General features: G+C 43.9%; 1 protein-coding gene across 4 annotated transcripts; it reads right to left on the bottom strand.

Annotated features, from left to right (window-relative positions):
- Nucleotides 1–6,839: 6,839 nt before the first annotated feature.
- Nucleotides 6,840–19,511, bottom strand: LOC144133156 (deubiquitinase DESI2). 4 transcript variants are annotated; one of them, XM_077666037.1, is made up of 8 exons: nt 19,396–19,486; nt 18,675–18,726; nt 15,802–15,863; nt 14,924–14,996; nt 14,193–14,286; nt 12,459–12,600; nt 11,047–11,163; nt 6,840–7,100 (listed from the first exon to the last, which is right to left on the bottom strand). In XM_077666037.1, the coding sequence occupies exons 2-8, from the start codon at nt 18,676–18,678 to the stop codon at nt 6,996–6,998; spliced, it is 597 nt and encodes a 198-aa protein (XP_077522163.1). In that variant the 5' UTR covers nt 18,679–18,726; nt 19,396–19,486; the 3' UTR covers nt 6,840–6,995. The 4 variants fall into 4 exon arrangements, with proteins under 4 accessions (XP_077522163.1, XP_077522161.1, XP_077522160.1 ...); XM_077666035.1 differs by lacking the exons at nt 6,840–7,100; nt 18,675–18,726; nt 19,396–19,486 and adding an exon at nt 18,287–18,306 and having other exon boundaries at nt 10,941–11,163; XM_077666034.1 differs by lacking the exons at nt 6,840–7,100; nt 18,675–18,726; nt 19,396–19,486 and adding an exon at nt 16,666–16,739 and having other exon boundaries at nt 10,941–11,163.
- Between the last annotated feature and the right edge of the window lie 49 nt (nt 19,512–19,560).

The raw sequence follows: 19,560 nt of genomic DNA on the forward strand, positions 1-19,560 counted from the left end.
GCTATTGCAGTCTGTGCTCCGTGCACTTCATATGGGGCTTAGATCCCCGAAAGGTCTTGCATTTGGATGTTTGTGTCTTTTTCCAGTTCACACGCTGACCATTCTGTTAATCAATTTATTCCGACTGGAAGGCAGTTCCACAATGACAAGTAGCTGTGAGCACTGTTGTTACCTTGTTCCATATTTCGAACCGAATGTGCTTTTTTTTCTCGCCAGCTCTCGGCAATCACTGTTGTTACCTTGTTCCATATTTCGAATCGAATGTGCTTTTTTTTTCTCACCAGCTCTCGGCAATCTTTGTACGCAGTGTGATCCACACAAGGATGGTTACAAGAGAACGACAAGCGCACACTTTCAGCACTTATTACATGGCCGTGCATCACATCTTTTTATCTTCTTTTGCCTAGAAGGGTTACTTCTTTGACCGTCAGGCCAACTGAGGTGTGGCTAGCACATTGGCAGAGTCCTCCGTCGATATGGAAGGTGTGCACAATTTCTCTTGCAGTTGACTGACCTATCTATGTGTTGGCTCTTTCTATGATGAAGGCAGCTAGCAACCAGAAGAGTTTCTAATATCGTTATGAAAACTCTGCTTGCTTCAATTTTTCCTTCACCTTATGTGCAGTGAAATTTCATGAGTCATTAACGCATGCCTTGCATGGGGCAGTTCATATGATGGCCTGCCAGTTGCGGTGCCCTACTTCCGAGCACAAGTTAGCTGGTCTGATGTGTATGCAGCATTATAGGTAGATTTGAATGGGGGAGTAATGCAAAAGCATTTATGCACAGAGAGTGTATTCAGCTAGTGTTGCAGGAGCATGTTGTAGAACTTTCAGATAAAAATTCTCAACAAGAGTCAGCAGTGCAGGACAAGGGAAAAAAAAAAAAGGGCACTACAGGCAGGATGTCGGAAAACAATGTTTGCATATCAGGTTTTTGTACATTGCTCATATAGGGAGCAATACCACACATACTGCATCCTCCTTTTTTTTTCTTTTTTTTAATGACTTGCACACATTTGCAACACAGCTGTGCACTGAAAAAAAATAGCAAAAACGAGCTTCCTTATATAAACGAAGGCAAGCCCTTTAATAGCTAGGTGGCCACACAACAGCAATAGAAACAACACACATGCCTTAAAAACACTAGAGCTAGTTAAGTGCGCTGATACGTTACAACATCGCAGAACCCACTACACACATGCACAATGGAAGTTGAAAAAAGCCTAGAGGTGCAGTAATGGCTCACAAACATGAGGGACAAGCAAAGTAAGATGGCAGGGTATAAAATCTAGCTCTACACGAAGGACCTTGTGCAAAACAAAAAGACACCAGAAAAGGCAAATACGGCAGACTTCACCAACAGCACATGATTTCTTATTTAGCTGTCAATGCTTTGCCCAGCAGCAAACAAGGAACCGAAAGGTTTAACTGTCTAGCTGCAACTTTTCAACAGAATTTGGAGGCCGGAGGTGGTTAGTATCTATATATTTATTATGCAGCCAGTGAAGGCACAATTTAGCGCAAATGTACGTTAACAGGATGGCCAAAAAAGCATGTTCTAAGCTGAAAAGCACTTAAGCACTTTCTAGCTTACGGCGAGCATCTGTTAAAATGTAGAAAAGTTTATCTAGGTTTATCACATCACTTAAGCTCCGAGATCATGTTGACGTAGTTGCACTGCAGCTGTAGTCAGCGGAAACATGCAAAGGATGTAGCCTATCATGCCTTCGGAGAATTTCAAGCTGCAATTCTTGATTGTATTCACACAACACTTCAGAGTGCAGCACGACAACACAAAGAGGCTTATGCATTGCAATGCATGGTGGTTCTTGGACCTCGTCGCACAAAAGCAGAGGCTCAGGTACCATAATTCAGATCGTCAGTCTACTTGCCAGCCAGGAAACGAATGAGCACATCAAATGGGCAAATGTTTGCAGGGTCCAGGGACTTTGAAGTGCTTGAGTAAGATTTGAGAAGTCTAGGTACTACGTAAGGCTTAAAATTGCAAGACAGTAAACGTGAATTGAACACACACACGGCTAGAAATACCATTCAAAAACCCTGTTCCACCAAGTAAGTTACATGGGTGCATAATGCCCTTGGATTCGGCACCTTAAACAGGTGCTAGTCCAATGTGTTAAGGCGTGACCGCCACGGTGGAGCAGATTTCAAATAAGGGAGTAATTACTCGTTAGCATAAGCTTGTTGGATGCTTGTTAGGTGGATGCTAATGGGTAATAATGCTGCCTTATTTGGCACCTTAAACAGTGGCTGCACCTTACAAACATGCAACAATGGTGTCAGCCTGACTTTGCTAAGCTTAGTCCAGGTTTCAAAAAAGCACCGTGAAGACTGCGAGATTGTTGCTTTGAGGGGTTTTAAACAACATTTGCAAGCCAAAAGCTCGGCAGTGGCCAAATAAGTAACTTAAGAGGGAACAAGCTCTGTTGGCTTTAAGAATAGTCACACAATGAACAGTATGCAACTCAAGCACGCGCATTGAAGTATTGCATGTTCAGCTTGAGTAGATAGCCGGATGGTGAAGGTTATACCCGTACGCGGCTATTTTCTCTTGACTGTTAGAAGCCTTCTGGAGCAGTACTCTGATCTAAACAGTCTCTTGAAGCAACATGGAACAAAACTTTCAGGTCAAGCTTGCGTCGTGATGTGCATGTCAGCCTTACTAGGCATAGAAACCAATGCTGGCGCTAACGTTCTGTTAAACTTGAACGTTGTTCAACACGATCATTAAAAGGTACTGCACAAGTTTTTAAACAACAACTGTTATGGATCTTTACCAAAGGATCTATGTGTTCATGTCAGTTAGCAAGAAGCAGGCTCCGCATATCACGTGAGACATGGTGGATCACAGAGACTCTGAAGTTTAGAGACTTGAAATGGTTTTAAAAAAAATGCTGCCTTTGCATCAAGTACATTATGATATACATCAACTGTAGCCAAATTCAAAATCCATTAACTGTTCGGTTTTTTGAGCAACATGCAAGTGGCACAAGACAAAGAAGGCAAAATCGTCACCGTCAACACTGCAATGCATAGAAAGTTTCAACAACTGAATGAAACCATACCATGTTTAAGGGGGAGCCTGGTCTTGAAAATAATGTTTTATTAATGTAGTCATAATTATGAAATCTTCAGGAAACATGTATTTTTGTGCACTGATTCTAAATAAGTCATTTCATTTTATGTAAAACAACTTCTTGAGCACTTATGTAACATTTATGCAAGTATTTTCCAAAGAGCTTTTAAAAAAATTTGCTGCAGGAAACTTGCTAATATGTATGCCATTGGGTTCCCTTGATAGCAAGGAATGCAATAAGGGTAAAATTATCATCCTGGCTATAATAGAACTTGAGTTATAGGGTATTGAAGCTGCCACTTCAGAAACGGGAATACACACTTTCTTTGCATTTCTGAAGCGATAAATTTAAAACCCTATAACTTAATTTCTATGATAGGCAGGAAGACAATTTTACCCTTATTGCATTCCTTGGTATCAAGAGAACCCAATGACATATATATCAGCAAGTTTCCCGCAGCTAATTTTTTTAAAGCTCTTCACAAAATACATGCATAAATGTTACATAAGTGCTCAAGGAATTGTTTGACATGAAATTAAATGACGTTTTTAGAATCGGCACACAAAAATACATGTTGCCTGAAGATTTCTGAACTGTGGCTTCATTAATAAAAATTTTTTTTTCAAGACCAGGCTCCCCCTCAAGCAGTCGTATGGACAAGATGTAAGCGTCCATGCATTTTTCACGATGCTGCACAGCAAGTCCGTATGCGACTGCATCTGTGACGTCCTTCGGCAGTTTCCCAAAATACACATTTTGAAAAACTACAAGCCTGTACTCTGTTTCATACATCAGGTGCAACGCTGTGAAAGGTACGGAAGTAGTCCGCGTGGAAAAATAAAGGGAGCCGTGTTACTCCGCATGCGCCTGTTCAGTGGCCGAGTGCTCCAAGGCACTAGAAAGCGACAGCGTGTTGTCAGCAGTAAGAGTGCATTTGACCAAGCTCATGACAAATGTGTCATGTGGTAAGGCTGCAGGCAAAGCATTCACTACGTTTTGCTCACCACAAGCAATGCACTACTTTTTGGTCGCAGATGCAGGCAGCGCAAAGAAGAGCGCTAGCTTTGACAGCGTTGCACCTGATGTATGAAATGGAGTGTATGTTGTTGCACAGAAATAAGTAGTCTGTATCATAGGGCAGGCAAAAATGATTCACACAGTGAGCAAGATTTCCTGCTTACCCTGACAACTGAAGGCTTGTTTCATTTTTGCTAGCACAAAGAAAAAAATGCATTGTTTTTACTGGTGAATTGTTTGGTGTGAGTAGAAATGGCTGCCACCGTTCATATGGTTTCCTGTCTAGCAGATAATTGTGTCAGATGAACTGCATGCTCCTTCACATTAACTTCACCTTAGTGCAAAGGAAAGCCAACTAGACGTTGCATGCCTTTACAGAGCCTGTACTTTTACAGACAGCACGTGCCAACACGCAAGATTCTGTAATACTGCAGAAATTGCTCGTATCCTTCACTCTGCCCACATTAAAAGCACTGCCTCATGGCCAACTGTGCCAAGGAGTTGTTAGTTAGAGGGATTATTTCAGTCACTCATGTTTGTCAGGTTTTTTGTGCAGATAAAAACTGGTGAAAGATAGCAAACTCTTCAAAGCCAAATGCAGTCTCAAAAATACTGGAAATGTTGGAAACTAGACGACACTACAAAGGAAAGAAAAGCTTGTAATTTTACACATAGCTGAACAATCGTAACATAATTTAGCAGTCCAAAACAGAACAGGTACAGCCGACAGCAGGTTCTGTGCCATTGTATTCGTTGCTGGGAAGGTCAACCTAACTATGCTCGTTTACCACCGCTGCATTGGCTACTAATAATAAACAGGTGACAAAACAAGGATTTTTTAAGTGCTTGGCAGTGAATTGATTAGCACCTGCATGCAAAAAGAAAGCTAAGGTCTACTTGGAACGTTCACTGTTGTTCAAAAAGGAAATGTCAACAGGAAGCATTAAACAATGAGAGAGATATGCAGTAACGCATTCAACACCATTGGTTTAATTGTGCACCTAAAACATGCTTAAAGGGCTCGCTGCTCCACAAGCCCACTTTCAGAAGCTTGAGGTAAAATGTCCATATACATATAGCTAAAAACATATCATGCGCAGCAATAATATGTAAAAAAAAGCACCATTAAATCAAACAGTTTGGCAAGCCCTTGGAAACTGCAAAACAACAGCCACTGTGACTGTCACGACGACGGCAACTTCCACAAGAGTTAAAACTGGGCCATTTGGCAAATATAACTTGTAGACTTTGATAGAGGCGATATTATAAGAACAGTTTCTTACAAAACGCAAAATGCTTATATTAAACAAACAAAATGGACCATTGGGTTTAACATGCAGCTTTGGTATAACTACAGGGACTATTCATAAGCCACACACTGAACTGTGAACGATTCACATCACAGCTGACAACGTATCGCAATCTTCACGAGAAGAGACACTCCAGTCACACTGTTTGGGCAAAAGCGTACAGGGCTCAGCAGTGCAGCCTATCACGGTCAGAAGCAATGGTCTAAAATAAGTGCACTGAGCAAGACTCGAAACATTCCAAAATTTGTCTCTTGCGCACATAACGATAAAATGCACTGGCAAGCGTCCAACGCAGAATGCCAGTATAAAACTTGCGCAAGTATATGACTTGCATATCTTGTGAATCACAAGTTAAAGGGGGACAGCCTTGCACAAGCGATGCACTCAACGGGTAAAAACAAACAAATACGACATGCGTGCCTCTGATCATGAGAGCGCAAATTTCTGCCGACACGAAATGCCCAAGCGAATGCCCTTAGTGCAGCCTGGTGTTTTCTCTCAACAGTCATACGCCGAGGATTCCAAGTCCCCTCACTCTGTACGAGTCCAGTTCCGTTATAGCCAGCTTGCTGACAAGGTTCCCGCCGACGACACTGTAGCAGGTCATACAGCACTTGCTAAAGCATGGCCTTGGGTTGGATGCACACCAATTTCTTCCCCCACACTTCGGCAACAAACTCCAGGCACGCCTCTTAGGAGTCGAAGCACACAAAGTTGGGGATGTGTGAATGCACAAACACACTTGCACACAATTGATGCAACGCCTTTGCAAGTGTTGCAAGAAATTCGTTTTTTCTCTCCCTATAGATGAATGGCACAACGGATGTGTAGCACCAGTTGAAGCTGGCTGACCCAGCCTGCGAAGAAGTTACGTTCGAGCAGTTGCGCTGTGAGCTGTTTGCACATCCTTTTTTTTCTTCTTTTTATCTTTGATTTCTGCAAAGAAAGAAAGAAATTAGTTGTTCATAGTGCAGTAGAAAGAGCAGGCATAATAAGGTGCACTAACATATCATCATCAGCCTAACCATATCCACTGTAAGGCAAAGGCCAAATTAACCCTGTCCTGTGCCAGCTTCGGTCATTATTAATTGCGCGATCTTCCCGACTTCATCCGCCTACCTGTCTGTCACCACCCCCTATGCATGCCCTCTCGTGGAATCCACTCGGTTAATTTACGGCACCATCGGTTGTCAACTTCACATTACATGACCACTGCCCACACCCATTTCTCTATCTTGATTTCAACTAGGATATCATTAACTTAATTTGTTTCCTGGCCCATTCTGCTCTCTTTGTGTCTTTTATAATGTTAACACCTAATGTTACACTAACAGATAAGGAAGCATAATTTTTCTTTCTGAACACCAGAAAAAGCAGGGTTAGCTAAGAGAAATGGCAAAATATCCGCTCACCACACCACCAATGCCATCCATGTTGGGCCGGGCCGTGCTTCAGAAACCGACAAGCACTGGCAGCAATGCTGTTTCCTGCAATGGCGGGACAGAGCACGGCCGAGAGAGCAGCGGTAAGTGTGCAGCGGCCATCATCCTAATGTCGGGGGCCACGTGTCAGATCCGAGGCACACGCTTCTGCGACGACCGCGACGAATTGGGCGGTGGGGAGCGAGGCGGCGAACTGTGCACCCTCGACGTGCTGCCCTCCTGTATGCTAGCCTGCACGTGGGGGGTTAGGGGTGAGGTGTGCAAAAATAGACCGCATTAATGCAAATCGGAGCACCCTTTTTACAGCGACAGAGCTGCTTGAGGGGCTTCCTCCACTGTACACTCGGGGTAGGCTGTTGCACAGCCTTGTCACCCATTTGCCTCAAGGGAGGGCAACGTCTCACAGTATTTCTCCCATTATCGCAAGGGTCTGGCATTGGCCTGTGAAACCTCGGTTGCCAGGAGGCGAAGAAAAGAAAGGGAAATCCCCCTCTCCACTTTCAGAGAAGGGGAAGGGAGAGGAAAAGTGCATGAAGGAAGACTAAGAGAGGGTGGAAGGTGAGTGGAAAAGAGGAGAGAGGAGGTAGGGCATGTTACACAGTGATTGGCAGACTGGATTGCACCACACGCCTGCACTGTCTGAAGAACACTGATGCTAACGCATACACATTTTTTTTTTATTAAAGTGGAGACCTTTGAACAGAAAGTGTTTAGGGTAGCAGTGGTGACGATGTTAAGCTGCAAGTGGGATTATCTTTACATTGATCATGTTGGCAACTGGTCCTCTTGTACCTTGTACTAAAAAAAACAGATGTGCAGCCCCTGACAAAAGTGAACAGCACAAGGGGTTTGCTCCTAAGCTGTGCAGCGAAGCTCTTGTAACGTTTGTGGAAGTGCTCAGGTTCTCAGAGGTTAGGACGAGGGTTCCTGTCAACTTTGAGATTTGGAAGCTTGGCGATGGATAAAGAGTCGCACAGCATGACTTAGGAGGAGACACTTTTGGGTTCATTACCTTTGACAAAGAGTGTACCTCCTACCATGGCCCCAGAAGGCAGTAGCCTCTCAGAACTGTAAAAAGTAACCTCACTTACAATCGGAGAGAGTTTATATTTAACCTTTCTGATCAGGTAATCGGAAAATGAGGGTGGCTAGAATCGCAGGGTGCTTCAAATGATCACCACATTTGTCTACAACGCCATGCAGCTGGTAGTTGCGTGACTGCTTGTTGCCAGTCCTCTAGCATAGTGATTACAACACCCAAATGAACACGGTGGCATGCCAAAAAAAAAAAAAAAAAAATTGGGGGATGCTTATGCTCTGCCTTTAAGGGTAGCGTTAACGGGTGCTGTCATCGGCACCTCTTGCCCAGGCAGACATGGACACTGTTTCCACATTATGTGAAAGACCGCATGATATACATATAATCCCCGCTTTAACCAAGGCATACGAATGTGACTGTGTGGCCTAGGGGTAGCAAGTCCAACTCGCAACCCAATGGTCAGGGGTTCACTTCCCGACTAATTACCTGCCTGTCTTCATGATAGGGAAGTCATGTTCCTTGACCCCACGTAGCAACAAGTGCAATATTTGTTGTATAATTACCAGTTTTCAGCGCAACTCGTTTACTTAATGCTACACTTACATGTCCCAATGATGTTTGAGTCATGTTGAGACCTTCTAATCACCATTTTTAATTTTTCATCACTTTTCATTCCACAGCTCATGTGTGACATCATAACCCTCTCGACCATTCTTTCTTTTCCGCACATACCAGTGACGATGCCAACCAGATCAGGTTCTCCACTGAATTGGCCCTTTAACACTATCCATGAAAGGGTTCATTGTAAAAACACGAACATTTGGCTACAAATAATGCTGGATTACAACTGACCAAGGCATCAGACTGGGCATGGTAGCGTGGCACAACCTAACACACTAATGCAGTGCACAAAAGACCAGGGACCCAGAGCAGAAGAGAGAAATGCGGGCTACAAGTTCACTGGTTGGAAGTTTGGTTGCCTATGTTCTCTCTCAAGAGGTGCTGCAAAGTGCAGAAGCTTTGATACAGAAGTGGTACTGTTAAAAAGAATGTCACAATCAAACTCGGCACTATTGTGCTCATATCTATGTTTATTAAAATGCGGATAATAAACACTGAGAAAGACTTGTAATGAAATGCAATTGACATGGGTATCAGATAGGGTGTCCTTCTGGTGTAAGGTCCTCTCTCAACACTGTGCCATCAACTCAAACAGGCATAAAGACTACACGCCACCGCCTAACTATATAGTTCTAGATTCTTGGTGCCTATAGCTGCAATACTCGTGATCCACTAGTGAATGTGAACTTGCAGTTGAGCTGTTAACTACACTGAAGTCACCCAGCGAAGCTCGTGAACCCGGTTCCACTGACTAGCGAAAAATCTGTGGGCATCCCTCTTGTCATCACAGCTTACATGGGTATAAACGTACAATACTGACCAGTGACCCATTTTACGACCATGCCCAGCATTATAACAGAGGGCCATAGAGCTAAATTAGTGTAGTAGCTATATAACCGACTCATCACTCTCTAATGTTGGTGACCCCCTCCCCTCCCCCCACACACAAACATGCAGGACCACACCACAACACAGAGCACACCATGTGTGCAGTTTCAACTTTTACTAGTATGGTTTGCCAACAGACCTAATAAACACATTTTTTTCTCCTTGTTTCTGAGAGTCTGCGATGCAGGTCCGTGCATAATAAAGTAACATTGCCATGCCTGAATGCTGCCAGTAATGCTTCCCGCAAGGTCTTGAGTGTGAAATGCAAACACTGCAACCTGAACCCCTAGGTGCCAAAAACCGCATTTACAGCACCTAAAACAGCAGCACCTCAGAAAAACTGAAGCGCATGAATTTCATACTTTTTAGCACATATACTTGTCACCTGCTTTCCTTTCCTCCAGTGCACACTTAAGGTTGAGGAGGGTGATGTCACAAATGTGTTTTCGTTCACCCGTGTGAAGAAATGCATCTTTTGAGAGTTACGTTGAAGCAAGAAGGCTTAGAGCTTGTGTAAGCACACAGAAATAACACCGTAAGTGTTCCAGCACTTGAAACAGTAGTACCTCAGAATGCACGAAAAACTGAAGCGCATGCACTAATGAGGTGTAGAATGCAACGCTAGAAACGATGCAGCAAGGGTACTAAAGCAGCAGCCCTGTTCGCATGAACACACACAATGTGGCTCACCATCCTTCTTGCATAAAGCGCAAACAACTTGGACAGCAAATGACCCCAGGGTCTCCTTCGTTCATTCTTCCATCAAACGACGTAGTGGAGCCTGTGCTCTCAAATGACTGCCAGCTAGCAACTACTGCATGGCTGTGCACCGAGGGAAAGGCATACTATGATCGCGTTCTTGATGTTGCAAACTTCACTGCTTGTCGCACAAGCACACAGCAACAGGAACACACACCTCTTCAAACACAGACAACATACTTCCACATTCAGAGTTTTGCAATATGCTGGTTATGACTGGAGCATGTGCATGTCGGTACATAGGGTGCTGTGCAATGCGTGCATGCCGACAGCTAGAGCACGCTCCATTTTCATTAGCTCACAGGTGGTCGCCATGCGTCGCATCGTCACCGCAAACACACTGCTTCCCTGCAACTGCACATCATAAGCAGCTAAAGACTTGTGATGACGTTAAGGGACCTTAAATTGCTGACACCGAACATGCCAACACGTGACAACCTTTCATACACAGCTATACCTATCGTCTTCTTCGGCTGAGCTAAGTAAACTGCAGGACAAAGGCCTCTTCTTAATTCTCTACAATTAATATTGTCATCTTGGCATCACTATATATAAAAAAAAAATGAAGCCAGTGTTATCCATCCGCATACCCCCCCCCCTCTATGCAAAGCGTGGTTGCATAGCATTGCCAAGGTAGAGTGGTGCTATCATCTTTGCAGCCTATGCAAAGACAAAGCATTTCAAAGAGAGTCCCACTACCCGAGACACCACACAAAGCACCAAAACAACGAAAAAGCACCACAGAGTACATTGAGAAAAAAAGAGAGAGGCAGGCTTGTGAAACAGAGTGCTTGTTCTCTTGCAAAAAAAACGAAGCGAGTGCATTTAATGGTGAGTTCATTGTAGTCTTAAGGAAGGGGAGGGGCTAGCCTGGAGTGCGATGGGCGTCAGCCACTCTCGGGGAAGGCAGCGCTGCAGGAAAGGCACGCACGAGCTGAAGTATGCCAGCCGGTTCACCCAGGCCGGGATCTCCTCTCCACACAAGATCTGCGCCCCAACACAGCAGGCATGCTCAGTCAAGCACCCCAACAAGCACCTTCATTCAAAGACAACCAATAGAATTAAATGGACAACCAATAGACCAATTTCACCACATGTTTGCGTAGCTGGTGTGGCGGCACACTCAGTGGGTAACATTCTGTAAGATTTAGAGTTAGAAAGGGAGAGCTATTAGTCTTAGGTATACTATTTTTCAACAATGAGATGACAGAAAAAAGGTGTCAAGCGTAGTTCTTCCAGTTTAAATTTCAAGTTTGATTAGATACGCATATGTACTTCCATAAATGCTCACTTTGGCCAACAAAGAAATCACATCCTACAAATCTGTGATTCAAAGCATAGTCGTAGCATGTCTTTACGGTGCCTCTTCTTTCTTCGTGGCCTGCTCTCCCAAGTGCGGCTGCCATGTGATACATATCCGTTAAAAACAACAATTACCTGGATCCTCCGCGTGGCATGGGAAAATTTGGCTGAAATCACTCCGTTTTAAACAGCAAGTTCAAAGAAAATCTTGCACAAACATGAGCAAGAAAAAAAATTCACAGAATAGCTACCATTGAGCAACGCGAATGTTTCAGCGTTAGCCGTAGTGAGAAAGTGAAAAATTTGCAGACACTTTTTTTTTGAACGCTGTGGTGATTTTCTTCAAACAAAATGTAACGATGATGACCTCAGGATCGGTAAAATTTGTGTTAGCGCGCTGCATGTCTGGATTTTAGCATCTATGTCAGTGCGCCTAGGCTGCCGCAACATTAATTGCAGGGCTTGCATCTGAATCTGTCTTGTAAGGTATTGCCGCTGAATGTGCTTTGCTTCGTGCTTACATGTTTCGGTGGCATGTAAGGCATGCTCTTTAGCATTTACATCGCTTCACTTCTGCTTCGGTGGCATGAACTGCAAGAGCTCGTTTACGTAACACTGTTTCTGTTTTGGGCTAGTCATTTCTGCTTGCAATCTCTGGCTTGCCGGATCACTTTGGCTTCATAGGGCCTGATTCCACCATCTGAGTGACAACCATTACAGGGATTGTTTGCACAGGTAGCTTTATACTGTTGTGCATAAACTCGAGGTACCATGCTGAAGTCCCCTATGAGAAGCATGGGACATGAAGTGGCACTGTGCACAGCGGTGCAAACTAGCGCCTACGGACAACACCGATGCCGCTACAGCGGGGAAAAAGCTAAGAGCAGCTAACACTGCAAAACAACAACAAAATTGGCCATAGAAGCGCACCACCATGTAAGCAGCCAAAAATGCAACAGTGTGGCACCAACTCTCCCCACCTTGGTCAGGGCTCCCGAGAAGTGGTTGCAGTTCTTGTTCATGAGGTGGTAGCGGTCGCCGCGGAACTCGTTACCCAGTTCCTCCACAATCTTGCGCACGTCGATCTGGTTGAAGTCTGTGTGGCCCACCAGGATGCTCTGCCTGCACAAGCAACGATGACGCATGGCGACAGTGCACAGCAGCAACATATCACAATTATTTGTGTGTCCCTTCCCATTTGTCTAGGTTTCTTACACAAAGCACAATGTGCTGTAACAAGTCACATGTCGCTGCAACGCATAACATGTAAAAAAAAGTGAAGCACAGGAATAGGAAAGACAGGCATGCCATCACGAAGTTATGCATACCTCCTTAACCTTGCAATGCCCAGGCAACGAAAACATTGTAAAGAAGCTACAAACTTCCAGTATTTCATCAATGGCAGTTCTTACATTGCAGAAATGTAAAAAGCTGGTCAATTTATTAATGCATCTTTAGTTAAGCAAGCGTGACAATTTTTTACAGACGTCTAGGAGAGATAAAGATGTGCGCAAATGCTAGGTCATATATAATAAATGAAGATCAAAATTTTGAAATCTTGTTCCATCATCTGCCAATGCAGCAGTACACCCAAAAATGTTTTGGGCTGCTTTGTCGTTATGGTCGGTTTTACAATTTGTTATGACTATTCCTGCAGGCCTCCTGTTTCTCTGGCAGATGACACAACGACCTAGCTTCAATATTTAGGTTGGAAAAAGCCATTTTTGTAATAACGTTAGGAACTGGTACACTCCTGTTATAAACAGAAAGTACTGACTTTTGTAATGTGCGGTATGCAGGGCACTGTAGCTGTAAGTACGGCTGCATGTGGCTGGCAATTATGGCGGGCACTTTGGATGTATCTGTGATTGCAACATTTAGGGAATTGCATTAGCATTAGCATGCTACTCTTGATATAGCATGGCTCAAAAAGTGAACCAAAAGCTCAATACACAGCTGTTGGTTCCGATCATCTCACGACAGCACTGCTCTCATTTACGAGTTCAGTAGCTGCGCCGTTCTCCCTAATAATGCACAAAGCCATTACTAATTTCTCTACCATTTGTCAGAGCAAAATTTCTGAAAACAACACCCCTTTCACAATGCGAACTGAACAAACAGTGTATATACCATTGCTCAGTGACATAATGTGCATAAACTCAAATGTCATACAATTACTTTCTTGTCACAACTTAACTTTCAATAATAATGAGGAAAAAATAAATATCTTCCACTTGGTGTCATTCTCAGAGGAGCCACATTTTATCTATGCACTTTGGAAATTTCGTATTGTACACTACGCAGGCGTGCAGATGCTATTAAAGGATCCGTACACTGGTTTTCAAGCTGGCTTTCTCCGGTGTAAGGGTTGATCGAGAAAAGTAAGAGGGCTGTTCTTTATCACCAATATCTCCGGCATTATATAAGCTAGGTCGTAGATTTTTGTACGGTGACAATGGGCCATTCAATACCTGTCAGTGTTTCAGCTTTGCTTACTCTCGATGAAAACCACTCCTGGGGCCCTTGAACTTTCATAGGATCTTGCCAAAACATACCATACAAAAACATCTTGAGCTATTTCTAGCTAACAACACCAAGCCGGTGCTCATTAAACTAATGCTGCCTGCAAGAATTTCTCAGTATTTCTTCTCCACAGCCCCAAAAATACGTTTGTCACTGGGGAGTCAAATATACTGAAATGCACTGCCACTCACTTGTACTTGAACTGGTCTCCAAGGTCGTTTGCAAATTTCGGCGGGATTTCGAAGATGCCAGAGAAGGCAAATGGGTGACCCCCATATGCATACTCTGGAAGATAAAATACAAAATACTATATGCAGAAATTGCAAAAGTTACGCTCAAAACACCAGTCCACACAAACTTGCCATCGGCATGCAAAACTTGCTTTCATTACTGGCAAGTGCTAGGAAATAAGTAATCCATATTTCAGCAAGTTGCAAAACAGAAGGTAGTACTACTGATCGACTGCTGCAGTTACTGTCAAGCTCCTGTCATAACAGTATACCTCCAGGTTTGAAATAAATAAATAAAATCTGGTTCAATACTATTACGATACATACTGTATAAACTCATGTAAGGGCCGCACTTTCTTTCTTAGTTCGGGTGTGAATTTTGAAGGTGCATGAATTAAAAGGTACATGAATTAAAATAATAAAATCACCGTATCTTTTTTCTCAATCACTTAGTTCAAAACAGCAGGTGCGGCCCATACACTGATGCAGCCCTTACCCGAGATTATACGGCACTTTTGTAAAAACAGCTGCTAATGAAGCCCCTAAAAGAACTGACCAAAGTTAGCTTTCAAATGGCCTTAAGCATCTTGCAAACATAAATGTTCCTTACACATTAATACTATTACCATAATATTTATCTTAATGTCTCCTTCGACACTGCCAATTGTCTAACTGCAAAAATAAATGCTCACCTGTTCCGTAGATTTCTACTCCAGTGTGGAACACTCCAAGGCCAATGGGAGCCGTGTACTCATTGATCCAGTACTGTAAGTAATGACAAAATTAAAATGTAAGGCTGGCCACAGTAAAAGCATCGCAGACAAATGCAGAACTTGAACCAAGCATCTCAATCCATAGACATATTTCTGCTGTTTAAAGCTGCTTTTCATTTAGCCCTACCAATAAACAGCATCCCTGTCAGTTAACAATATGTGCCAATAGCAGAAAAGCTTCCTACACAAATCAGCTATCTTCGACTAAGTGGTGGCACACATAATGTCTCCTCGAGGACGAAACTGTATTGTTGTTTTGCATTGGGTTTTGTGGAACATGAACAGCTAAAGCTGTCACGTGCTAAACATAGGTTAAAATATCTGCGTGTTACGTTTGAAAGAAATAAAGGTTTTCAATGGTGAAGTTCACTCAAAAACGTTTGCTTGTCTGAAAAAAAAAAAAAAGACAAATCTAGAATTGTGTTTGTGCCTAAGAGAAACTGAGAATGGTAAGGATTGTGTTCATCGCATAGAGTGAAATGTAGCTTCAGCATCATACACATTGTTACCATCTATGCAAGACAGCACTTGTCAGAAAAAGTGCCCAAGGATAAGCTCTGGGGCTGTATTGCCAATGTTTTCACATTTCAACAACGACATTACATGACAAGGGAAACAAACAGCATGCCTGACAAGTGACCTCACTGATCTGACCAGACTTTAACTGCTAAGCATGCATACCGATAGGAATACAGTATCTGATTTTCCCGGACACTGTTATCGACTTATCCACACATCCCTTATCCACCCTCACAGTTACTCGATTAGCCATTAGAAATGTGCAATGATGAGAGTACCATATCATAAACATTGAGAATTACAGGTTCCCGAGCCATGGCTGTCCACTGGAGCACCAGACCTGCAGTGGAACAAGAAAAAAGGGAAAGTGGCGAAAAAGTGTAGCCAACCACTTGAACAGCTCAGTCAGTGGAACTGATAAGCGAATCACATCTGACGCTGAAAAACAATGGCAACTTATCAATTATTGCTGCATTCCAGTCATGTGATGCAATAATTACGGCACATGGATGACGCAGGCACGATCAGTTTTTATGAAACGACAACTGCGCATGCAAACTAACACGTGCGTGGTTGACAGCTGCCCTCATTTGTTGCTTGCACCTCTCACCAGCACCAGTTTTTATGAAACGACAACTGCGCATGCAAACTAACACGTGCGTGCTTGACAGCTGCCATCATTTGTTGCTTGCGCCTCTCACCAGCATGAACTGCGCATGCACACTAAAACCTGGCCATTTGCTTTCAACCAGTGGAGCTCGGGACAGGGCATAGGAGGTGAGACGCATATGTTCAAGGCGGCCATGTGAAAAAGGTGGATTAAACACGGCACTTTTGGCTTTACTGAGCTAGCCACTTTTGTGGCAGTAGCAAGGTGTAAGTGGGAACATTCTCTAAATTAGGGCAAACTAGAAATTACTCTCACCGACAAATTGGGAAGCAATAGAGGCACACTCATTAGCCATCCTGAGCGAACGCGATCAGAGATGACGAAGATGAGGGGCACTGCTCCAAAGCATACGAGGTGCACGTAAAATGATCGTGTTACTCCTGTGCTGAACGCATTCAGCTTAGAATGCAGAAACTTTTATGCTTCCAGTCTATTCAGATGTGGGCGTTTTGAAGAAACCAGCAAATCAGACCAGCAAGCTGCTTGAAACACCAGCACAGTCTCCGAACAGCTATTCCTCCGCAATGAATTAAGGTGACAACAAATCCTTCTCTTTTCTCATAATTTCCTCAGAGCAAAAAACCTGCTGCCTGAACTTCACTGCGTTGGAAAAATGGCAGCTCTTCCAGTAGGCATAGCAACAGCCGCAGCATTTCAGACAAAGAGCAGCAAGAGTGTCACACATCGTAAAGTTCACAGCTCTTGTGCCCCACACGGGCCAGCCATGTGGAAAGGCATTTATTCAAGAGCTACGCAGGGCACCTTTCCAGATGTTGTTCTCAGAGTCAAGAAAAAAAAAAGGCCACTTCTAGCACTCTTCAGTGTGCAATTTCTGTACACAGAAATCACTGGCCATGCCCACAATAGCAGCTCAGGGATGTAGTCTGCCTAGCGATGAAGTAGGGCCCCACAATACTAAAAAACTACAATTAAAAAAGACTAGGCACTGGGACAGGACACCCTGAAAACAAACTGGAGCATCTGTGGTGAAAATATGCAATTTTGGTTACATCATCACATTCAAAGTGCAGGCTAGCAATGTTTGTATCAGCTAAACACAACCAATCATTTCAACAAAGGGTACAAACACCTGAAAAGATAAGCATATGCTAAACAGTTGCCTTCTATGCTACGCTAGCGAACATGGCAGCTACCTGTAGCACCTGCACAAAGACTATGCATTATACTTTGAGCAGCACACTTGCGTTTTAGACGTGCCCTTTCTCAAGGCCGGACCTCAACAGTAAATACCTTTTTCCAGCCTCATCAGATAGTTTCTGAACGATGTACAATGTTTCATACAAAAAGTGAGCTACAAGATAACGTCGTTTTTCTCTGCAATTTTGTTTAGTTTTCATACACAGCCTTAATGCACATTTCAGCCACTTGGTACCAACAGTAAAGGAAGGGCCCTAAAGCCACTCTTCAAGCAGTCTTGTCTGCAGGTTGTAAAGGCGGCACTAGATATGAAAGCAGGGATAACAAAAGCTTTAAAAATACCAAACAAAAATGTAGACCCCCTCCTCCAACTAAAGTTCACTTATCAGTGAACAGTCACGAAGCTGCCTTCACTGCAGCCTGCAGATAAGTTTAGATAAGCAAACATGTAAAAGATAAGGAAGACAAAGGAGAAAACTTGTGCCAGCAGTGGACAAAGTATTAAGATCCACAAGAATTCCCTGCATGCAAGGAATGTTATCAAGAAGCCAGGATCTTCCTCATTCGTAGTTCATATGGGTAAACATAAAAATGATAAGAATGACGATAAGAATTTAGTTGCACAGTATATGCCAACAGATGCGCCAGACAGAAAACATAGAAGACTGGCTTTTCAAAATGTGTGCCGTTCTCAGCGATGCGAGCATGCAGAGTGATGCGATGCGATGAAACAGTTGGCATTGTCTTAAAAAAAACAAAACGAATACCTTAAGATGCGACTGTTACATTAACATGCACTGCACGGGCTATGCGAAAGTGATGAAACACTGAACAAAGCAGACTGTCTTTAGCTTCCAGGAGAGTTTACTGACACCCACGTGATAGACATCTCCATAGCACGACTGTTTTTCTGTCTCCCAGGCGAGTTCACTGACCTCACTGCGACAGCCAATCCTCTCAGCAAGCTTGCAGGTGGCAAACGGTCAACTTCAGGATCTCAAAGGTGCATTTTCTTGACGGTAGCAAAGCTCGCGAACACGCAATGACAAGCAACAGTGCATCAATTTATGCACCCGTGATCCCACCCTGAATGCGAAACCACAACACCCTGCGCGAACAACGATTTGCGTTCGAATTCCGACAATTTCCGCGACGATTGATTCGTGTTTCCTCATTGGCGCGTCACGACTCACAAGCCAACAACCTTGAGGAGCCGCAGCCCAACACGTAAACGTAAGAAAACAGCTGCTGCACGGATATCGCAAGACACAACGCCAACACGAACAAGCGCGTTCGGACGCCGCAGCGTCTCCGATTTCTTACACATCGTTCCCTCTTCGATGCATTCAAGCCAATCGGGTGGCGTGCATCTTGGCTAGAAGGAAAGAGGAAATTTAGAGAGCGCGTGTATAAGCCCCAGGTTGTTTAGCACGCAGGCTTTTGCGTTTGGCTCCTCTCTGCAATCACGACTAGAGCACGCATAACTAGATACCCCCTTGCTAAGGGTCCTTCGTAAAGCGCAATATTGCACCAGGACCGTCTCCTCCCGCGAAATAATCTAGTTTATCTGCGGTCCAAGCAGATGCGGAATAAATTGAACGCGAGAGCGGGCATACTTTGATAAAGGGTGTCGTAATGTCAATGCGATGACGTCGGGTTGGCATTCATGAATGCGTTTCTCGGTAAAGATTCAAGCTCATAGGCGCACAAAGTATAAAACATTAAACCATATACTAAGGACCAAGCTGTCTACTTCGTCGAGCAGCCCTTGTTTGTCAAATGCTCGAGACGGAATGAATGAATGAGCTGGTAATCAATCTTGCGAAAATCACTAACAGAACGACACTTATGTGACCAGAGTTATCGTCGCAACGGCCTGTTATTCCGCTTAGCTGCACGACGCTGAAACGATGCGAGAGCCTACGGAGCCTGCCGTTAAACATGCGACGGGACTGCTGAGAACAATGAAACTAAACGTCACGATGTTCGTTCAGCGTCTCTCCCTTCAAATAGAGCGGAGAAGACAGAAAATACAAGTTCTCACCTAGGAGAAGGATGCAACAACGTTCTGCGTCGCCGTAGAGAAGCCGTGGTGCCGTCAAACACTTTTTTTTTCCACCAATCGCGCACCTTATGCAAGCCACTGCATTGTGACTATGGGATCAATTTTGACTAGCAGCAATCGCCCGCTGAACGCCAGCGGCCATTG

Source organism: Amblyomma americanum, chromosome 5 (assembly GCF_052857255.1).
Source record: "Amblyomma americanum isolate KBUSLIRL-KWMA chromosome 5, ASM5285725v1, whole genome shotgun sequence".
Taxonomy (NCBI): domain Eukaryota; kingdom Metazoa; phylum Arthropoda; class Arachnida; order Ixodida; family Ixodidae; genus Amblyomma; species Amblyomma americanum.

Excerpts from the sequence above, each read along its gene's own strand:
- LOC144133156 (XM_077666037.1), bottom strand. Across the intron at positions 14,997-15,801 it reads TTCTCAATGTTTATGATATG|TACTGGATCAATGAGTACAC; the intron begins GTACTCTCATCA and ends CATTACTTACAG. Across the intron at positions 14,287-14,923 it reads AGTAGAAATCTACGGAACAG|AGTATGCATATGGGGGTCAC; the intron begins GTGAGCATTTAT and ends TTTATCTTCCAG.